Source organism: Pongo abelii, chromosome 8, assembly GCF_028885655.2.
Source record: "Pongo abelii isolate AG06213 chromosome 8, NHGRI_mPonAbe1-v2.0_pri, whole genome shotgun sequence".
In the NCBI taxonomy this organism is placed as follows: domain Eukaryota; kingdom Metazoa; phylum Chordata; class Mammalia; order Primates; family Hominidae; genus Pongo; species Pongo abelii.
The window spans coordinates 100,251,821-100,260,790 of NC_071993.2; the positions used below are offsets into that span (position 1 = coordinate 100,251,821).

Genomic DNA, 8,970 nt, shown 5'->3' on the forward strand with positions numbered 1-8,970 from the left:
TGAGAGCAGATAACTCAATACCTGGAACTAGAAAATTAGAATCTAAAAGACGGAAGGCATCTAAAGACCAGTTCCCATCATGCCACAGCTGAGAAATTGGAGACCCAGGTGGTTAAATCAGATATTGAGTTCCTACTCTGAGTTGAGTGCCCTTTCCTCTGTCAGGTTGCTTGTTAGCTAAATGAATGAATGACTTTACCACTCGATTTGTATGAACAAAGGAGGCCAGAAAAGAGACTAAAGTTAAATGTGTAATTGTTTGTTTAGACTATATTTGCCAACTTAACTGAAGTTTTCCACTATCAATTGATTGTTTGCATTCATTGACTTAGATATATTTTTCATCATTTAAAATGTTTCATCAATGCATACAAACTCCAGACAAATAGCAAGTCAGATTTCAATATAGTGTTAACTCCAATTCCTCTATAATCTATAATACTTAAATAATTACATGATCAGACTGATCCAAATATATTTTAATGTCTTTATATGTCAATGATGAAAGATGTAAAATCTTCATATTATGTCTCTATTATGTAACTGCTTCAAGAAAGCAAAAAATTAATAAAACCTAACACATGTAAATAAACTCTGACATAACATGAGTCCATGATATTCACTAGCCAGATTTTCAAACCTCATTGTCCTTTAAGAGCCCAATTTTAAGCTGGGCATGGTAGTTTACGCCTGTAATCCCAACACTTTGGGAAGCTGAGGGGGGAAGAAAGTTTGAGCAAGGCAATTATAACCAGCCTGGGCAACATAGCAAGACCCAGTCTTATTCTAAGAAAATTTTAAAAAATTTTTTTAAATCCAATTTTTGCCCTTCAGATTTTTTTTAAACCAACCAACAATTTGCCAGCTTTTTTTTTTTTTTTTTTTTTCCGAGATGAAGTCTCACTCTGTTGCCCAGGTTGGAGTGCAGTAGCGCGATCTTGGCTCACTGCAACTTCCTCCTCCTGGGTTGAAGCAATCCTCCTGCCTCAGCCTCCCGAGTAGGTGGGATTATAGGCATGTGCCACCATGCCCAGCTAATTTTTGTATTTTCAGTAGAAATGGGGTTTTGCCATGTTGGCCAGGCTGGTCTCGAACTCCTGCCCTCATATAATCCACCCACCTCAGCCTCCCAAAGTTCTGGGATTACAGGCGTAAGTCACCACACCCAGCCAGCCAGCTTTGAGTTTCATTTCTTTCATTTTCTTGCTCATCCTCAGAGGGAGAGGTTTAAGAAGAGAAATAAAGGGTAAAAATGGGAAAAAGAAAGGCAAAAGTTATAGATGCCTCAGGAACTGACAGGGAGTAGCAGTCAGGCTCCTGGAAGAAACGAGAAATGTAGCAAGGCATGGTCAGGAAACATATGTCTATCCATGTTCCCACTCTCTCGGACTTTCCCTCTCTCTCCCATCCCTCTTGCCAAGAAGTGAGTTGGCAATCTTACCAATCACAAACAAAATAGATAAAGCCTCCACACTGAGATTTAGAAACCCCACTTTAGCCAAAACTAAGTCACTTACATCAAATTGTACCATGACACCAACCATTCCTGTCCCCTCCCCTGCAATGGCAATCAAGTGTCATAGAAAAATAGCTTTTTAAAATTACCATGAGCCTTTTATTTATTTTTACACCCAGGCTGGAGTGCAGTGGTGTGATCACAGCTCACTGTAGCCTCAAACTCCTGGGCTCAAGCAATCCTCCCGCCTTGGCCTCCCAAAGTTGGCTCAGGGTTGATGAGCCACTGTGCTCAGCCAACCATGAGGTTTTTAGAGATGATCTTGTCTAAACCCTTCTTGCCTGTTTTGCAGAAAAGAAAATTGAGATCCCAGAGAAATGAAGTAACTTGCCCAAGGTCATTCAGCAAGCAAGATAGAACTAGATCCCCAAACTGCAAACTAGCTGTCCAGAGTTCTTTCCTCAATGAGCAATTTAAAAGCTACAGAATGTACAAAAAAACACCCCAACAGTCTAGATATAAAAACAGTTACAAAGGCACAAAAGGGCAGGAAAACTCAGTAAAACTATGAACTTCACCCACCCCACCTCCCAGAAACCCAGTGACAATCAAAGCAGCGTCAGGCCGGTTCAAGGAGTAATGGTGCCTCCAACAATTTAATTGCTCTTCTTCCTCCTTTACGCATTTCTCACAGGCAGAGAAAAAATGCATCTAAGACTACTGAAACTTACTTTGAACCAATACAGACGTTTGTTGATACCTGAAATTTAGGGATTCGCAAATACGTTTTCTGCCAAGAGCTTACAGAAATCACACTCTTAGAGCTAAAACATCAGGTCATTCCATGAGTCTCAAGCCCTGGAGAAAATTAAATGCCTTCCCCAGAAACGGGTCCTCTCCCCTGTCCTGCGCAGGTAACAAACGCTGCTGGAGAGACTTGGCTTCATCAGCTGTCTAAATGCAGACTTTTCAAGAAGGTGACCCAGGAAACTAACATTCCAAAACAGGACTTCAGAAAAAGAAGAAAACTTTTTCTTACCCTTAAAAATAACAGAAACAATAGGATCCGGCTTGCCAAATTTCGTTTTAGGGATATTGCTGGCAGATTCCACAATCACTCGCAGCATGGTTCTTAGCTGGCAGAAAGCAAGTTTCAGCAAACGAAGTGGAGACTCGGGCGCTGGAGCTCCGGGTCGCACCGCCCTGGGAGAGAAGTTCTCTCACAGTGAAGGGAGGATTTCTCCCAGGGACGGGGCAAGGAAGGGGAAAAGGCAAAATGGGTGGACCTCTGGCGGATTTTACTGAAGGCAATGTGTAAACTGATGCCGAACTCCCCGCGTCTACGCAGTGCCTCAGGCACAGACTTATGAATTCTGGAAATGTGGAAGTGAAAAGGACAAACCCTAAACTAAAAATAATTCCGTGCAACAAATGAAACCAACATGAATTTGGAGCTAAGAAATACGGGTAGGTCAGGAAACCACTAAAATGTTGCTGCCTGTTAGCAATGGTTCGTGAAACTGAATTGATTTTTCCGTCACTGCTTTCATTCTTTTCTGAGTTTCAAGGAGTTTTAAAACTTTAGTCATTTTTTTCTTTTGACTTTTCGCTGTTACTTCTCACGCTATTGAACACACCCACTCAGTAACCCTATGTTCAGCTTTTTTAAAGCAGCTAAAGGGTGCCTCCTACTGGACGGCAAACGAATGACAGCGTTTATTTCAAGTAAACGCGATCCAGGCATGGGATATATAAATAATTACAATATGTATAAATAATTACATATATATGTGTGTGTGTGTGTGTATATATATATATATATATATATAAAGGACTTAACATAGAATTTCTTCAAAACCCCTTCAGAGGTGAGAGCTGGGCGCCTAAGTTTTCCTGGCTCATCAAATGCTGCCAATTGCCTTCAGTGAAAATGGAGAAGTGACTCCCCACTGTTCCTGGACCTACAGCTGCCCATGGTGTCTTTCTGTCCCAGAGGGTGCATGAAGACAGTGCAGCCTGGCTGAGATCACAAGAGACGGCCTGGGGCTAGTCAGCCAGATCTGAGTGTGAGACTCTGCCTCACCACCCTGAGTTATGTCACCTTAGCAAGTTTCTTTTCTTTTCTTTTCTTTCTTTTTTTTTTTTTTTTTTTTGAGACGGAGCCTTCGCTCTGTCGCCAGGCTGGAGTGCAGTGTAGCGATCTTGGCTCACTGCAATCTCTGCCTCCAGGGTTCAAGCGATTCTCCTGCCTCAGACTCCCGAATAGCTGGGACTACAGGCATGCGCCACCACACCCAGCTAATTTTTTTTTTTTTTTTGTATTTTTAGTAGAAACGGGGTTTCACCATGCTGGCCAGGATGGTCTCGATCTCTTGACCTTGTGATCCGCCCGCCTCGGCCTCCGTGGCTTGAGCTTTATTGGCTTGAGCTTTACTGGCTTGAGCTTTACTGGCTTGAGCCACCGTGCTGGCGAGCAAGTTTCTTAACCCCTCTCTTCCTCAGTTTCCTCATCTATGAACTGGGGATAAAGGCTGTTATAAGATAAAGGTCATAACATAGAGGCTGGCACAAAGCACACAGTAATTTGCACATGTAAGAAGTTCATGCTTATTTGTGATCTCATAGCGTTTCTGTTAATGCAGGCTGACTTTAAATCAGGATCTCATTATATTTCAGAAGAAAAGGCTAAAACTTGGGATGAAGAAACATTGGGCTTCTTTTTGCTTTAGAACACACAATCAAGCAGACCTACTTGTAAATAAACATTTCAAGTACATTGAATAAGCATGACTTAACCTACAAGAATTCTTCTGTCTCCGTGAGTTTCTCAAAGGCTTAAAGCAAAGAACCAATTACCCAGTGCTGTGTTCATTATTGTATTTAGTGGACATGTTGGCAGTTTTAGTGGAATATAGAGATTATTACTTTTATTTTATCTGGCTGCTTTCTATTTGCCATTTTTACTGTGAAATATATTTACAGAAAAATACATACTACATAAATGTGACAGTTTAACAAGCATCCAGGTCAAGACAGAACATTGCCAGCCCTCCAGAAGCCCCTGGAATACCCCATATATCATATCCACCTCCTTATCCCAGAGGTAACCACTCTCCTGACTTTTTTTTTTTTCTTTTTTTTGGGACGGAGTTTCACTCTTGTTGCCCAGGCTGGATTGAAGTGGGGTGATCGGCTCACTGAAACCTCCACCTCCCGGGTTCAAGCAATTCTCCTGCCTCAGCCTCCCGAGTAGCTGGGATTACAGGCGTGCACTACCACACCTAGCTAATTTTGTATTTTTAGTAGAGACAGGGTTTCACCGTGTTGGCCCGGCTGGTCTCGAACTCCTGACCTCAGGTGACCCATCCACTTCTGCCTCCCAAAGTGCTGGGATTACAGGCATGAGCCACCACTCCTGGCCCACTCTCCTGATTTTTATGGTAATGATTTCCTTGCTTTTCTTTGTAGTTTTTAGCAAAAACAACAACAACAACAACAAAAAACAGTTTAGGTTTGCTTGGTCATGACATTTGTTTGGTGATATAAATTCTTTTGTATGTTATGAACTTTACATACATACACATATATTCATATATATAGATACACACATACATGTGTTCATACTTTGTGAATTCTTTGGTGTATTATGACTTTATAGAAATGGAATCATACAAAATGGATTCTTTCGTGTTTGACTTCTTTTTTCTCAGTATTATATTGTGAAATTCATTCATGTAGCTCTACTTCCTTCACTCTTGTTGCTATATGGCATTTCATTGTATGAGTTCCCAACATTTTATTTATTTATTTATTTATTTTGAGACGGAGTCTTGCTCTGTAGCCCAGGCTGGAGTGCAGTGGTGCGATCTCGTTTCACTGCAACCTCCGCCTCCCGGGTTCAAGCAATTCTCCTGCCTCAGCCTCCTGAGTAGCTGGGATTACAAGTGCACACCACCACGCCCGGCTAATTTTTGTATCTTTAGTAGAGACGGGGTTTCACCATGTTGGCCAGGATGATCTCGAACTCCTTACCTTGTGATCTGCCTGCCCCAGCCTCCTGAAGTGCTGGGATTACAGGCATGAGCCACCGTGCCTGGCCTCCAGATTTGATTAATTCATTCTACTACTGCCAGACATTTGGATAGTTCAGGGAATGGGGCTATTACAAACAGTGCTGTTCTGAACAGTCCAAGACTGTTCTGGCACAAATGTGCATGAGTCTATTTAGAGTCTAATCTATGGGTGAAATTGCTTGCTGGGCCAGAGAGTGTATGCATTTCTTCACCTTTACAAGGTAATTCCAAATTATATTCCACAATGGTACTCTTGCCAGCAGTGTGTGAGACTTCCTGTTGTTCTAAATTCTTGTCATACTTAACCAATGTTAGATTTTTTACATTTGCCCTTCTGGTGAGCATATAATAGCATCTCACTGGAGTTTTAATTTGCCTTTTACCTATTCATGTGGGAGAAAAAGACAAATGACCTCCAACCTTACATAATACATAATCAATTACAGGTGGAGTATAAATCTAAATAAGCAAGATAAAACATGTTTCAGCCCAGACACGGTGGTTCATGCCTGTAATCTCAACACTTTGCGGAGGCCGAGGCGAGATTGAGACCAGCCTGGGCAACATATTGAGACCCTGTCTCTAAAAAGAAATTGTTAAATTAATCAAGTGTGGTGGCATGCACCTGTGGTCCCAGCTACTTGAAAGACTGAGGTGGGACAACCACTTGAGCCTGGGAAGTCCTGGTGGCAGTGAGCCATGATTGTGCCACTGTACTCCAGCCTGGGTAACAGAGTGAGGGCCTGTCTCTAAAAAAAAAAAAAAAAAAAAAAAAAAAACTAGCCAGGTGGTGGCAGCAGCTCACACCTGTAGTCCCAGCTACTTGGGAAGCTGAGGCAAGAGGATCACTTGAGGCCAGAAATACAAATCCAGCCTAGACAACATGGCAAGGCCTCTCTAAAACAAATAGGTAAAGAAAAAAATCAAACAACAAAAAAAGCCATAGAAGAATATCTATATGACCCCAGGATAGGAAAGGATTTCTTAATATGAAAAAATGTACAAATCATAAAGGAAATATTGATAAATTCAATTATATTAAAATCACAACCTACAAAGGACTAGTATTCAGAGTACATAAACAGCTCCAGCAAATTAGTAAGACAAACACATAGAACTCAACGGAAAAACAGGTAAAAGATTTGAATAGGCACTTCATAAATTAGGAAATGTAAATATGAAAAGGTACTCAACCTCATTGGTAATTAGAAAAGTGCAAATTAAAACTCCAATGAGTTATTATTATATACTCACCAGATGGGAAAATATGTAAAAATCTAACATTGCCAAGCTTGACAAGAATGTGGAACAACAGGAAGTCTCATACACCGCTGGTGAGAGTGTAATCAGCAGTAAATTCTCATGGATTTTCTACCATTACAATTATAGAATCTGCAAATAATGCCTGGGGTGTTTCTTCCTTTTCAATCTTTGTGCTTACTTTATTTTCCCTTTTATTTCCATGTTGATTAGACCTTTCATTATAATATTGACTAGGGGTGGTAATAACAGACATCCTTATCTTTTTCTGTATTTCAAAGGGAAAGATTTCCATACTTCACCATAAAGTATGATGTTTGCTGTAGGTTTCTCATAATTAGCCCTTTTAAGATTAAAGGAGTTCTCTTTATTCCTAGGTTGCTAAAACTTTGAGTTTTGTTTTTTTGTTTTTTTGTTTTTGTTTTTTTTTTGAGATGAGTCTTGTTACATCCTTCTGGCTGGAATGCAGTGATTATTCACAGGCACAATCATAGTGCACTACAGCCTTGAACACCTGGCCTCAAGCAATCCTCTTGCCTCCGCCTCCTAAGTAGCTGAGACTACAGGCAAGTGCTTAGCTACTTTTAAATGCCCAGTTTTAAGGCTTTTTATAAGACATAAAGTTGGATTTTATCAGATGGTTTCACTTTATTGAGATGATCATATGAATTTTATATTTAATGTGGTGAATTACATTTATTTTATTTTATTTTGAGACAGAGTCTCACTCTATTGCCCAGGTTGGAGTGCAGTGGCGTGATCTCAGCTCACTGCAACCTCCCCTTCCTGGGTTCAAGCAATTATCCTGCCTCAGCCTCCCAAAGTACCTGGGATTACAGGTGCACACCACCACACCCAGTTAATTTTGTATTTTTAGTAAAGACAGGGTTTCATCATGTTGGCCAGGCTGGTCTCGAACTCCTGACCTCAAGTGATCCACCCATCTTGGCCTCCCAAAGTGCTGGGATTACAGGCGTGAGCCACCACACCCTGCCAATTACATTTATTTTCTAATATTAAACTAACTTTGCATTCCTGAGATAAACTCAACTTGGTTGTCATATCTTATACTTTCCTATTGCTAAATTTAGATTGCAAATATGTTTATATACTATTTATGACTTTTACATCTATGTTTATGAATAAGACTGACTTGCAATTTCCCATCCTCATTTTATCCTGGTCAGCTTTGGTGTGGAGGTTATGCTAGCATCATAAAATGGGGTGGGGTGTGCTGTTGCCTCTTTTTTAATTCTTTGGAAAAGCTTGTGAACTTGGAATTATTTCTTCTGATATGTTGTTCTTTCACAAAATTCATACCTGTATTTATTTTAAAGAACCAAGAAATCCTACCAGAGGCTGGTGCAGTGGCTCACAACTGTAATCGCAGAATTTTGGGAGGCTGGGGAGGGAGGGTTGCTTGAGCCCAGGAGTTTGAAACCAGCCTGGGCAACATGGCAAGACCCCATCTCTACTAAAAATCAAAAATTAGCTGGGCGTGGTGGCGTGCACCTGTAGTCCCAGCTACTTGGGAGGCTGCAAGGCCTGGGAGGTCGAGGCTGCAGTGAGCTATAATTGTGCCACTGCACTCCAGTCTGGGAGACAGTGGGACCCTGTCTCAAAATAAATAAGTAAACTCTACCAGGCGTGTTATAAAATGAGCAGTTCACCTCTCCTTACCTCTAGCATTTCCTGACAGCATTTCCATTTCCAGAGGCCCCAACTTTCAGCTCTTTCATCTGATTATTTTGGTGTTTATATCCATATTTCCAAGTAACATGCTTTCTTCTATTTTTCACTTTCCAGCATCAGGCATCATCTGTTTCCTAACAAGAAAAATGAGGATTTAGCTGTCTTTTGCCCCTCCTCAAATCCAAACACATATGTGCACACTTTCTGTATCCCATCCCCCCCAGGATAGCTGTACCATAAGCTTGCATAGATACATTATTGTGATTGTATAAACACTATTCACAAGCCATGAAGTATACTGACTGCAATGTGCTTCACGCATTTTGATCTTGTTTCAACTTGTTCTTTTCTTTCTTTTGGAGTCAATACCTTGTTGGTGGTGGTTTTTAGTGTTTGTTTGTTTTCTGAGACAGGGTCTCTGTCACCCAGGCTGGTGTATAGTGGTGAGATCTCAGCTCACTGCAGCCTCGACCTCCCCTGGCTCAGGTA

At 41.1% G+C, this 8,970-nt stretch overlaps 1 protein-coding gene across 2 annotated transcripts in view; it reads right to left on the bottom strand.

Moving 5' to 3' along the window:
* Nucleotides 1-3,007, bottom strand: part of MYOF (myoferlin) — a 174,783-nt gene extending 171,776 nt beyond the window's left edge. For both annotated transcript variants that reach the window (XM_024253372.3, XM_063727667.1), the window contains exon 1: nucleotides 2,496-3,007. In XM_024253372.3, coding sequence (XP_024109140.3) covers nucleotides 2,496-2,583 — 88 coding nt within the window. In that variant the 5' untranslated portion in view covers nucleotides 2,584-3,007. The remainder of the gene's footprint in view (nucleotides 1-2,495) is intronic.
* Nucleotides 3,008-8,970: the final 5,963 nt, after the last annotated feature.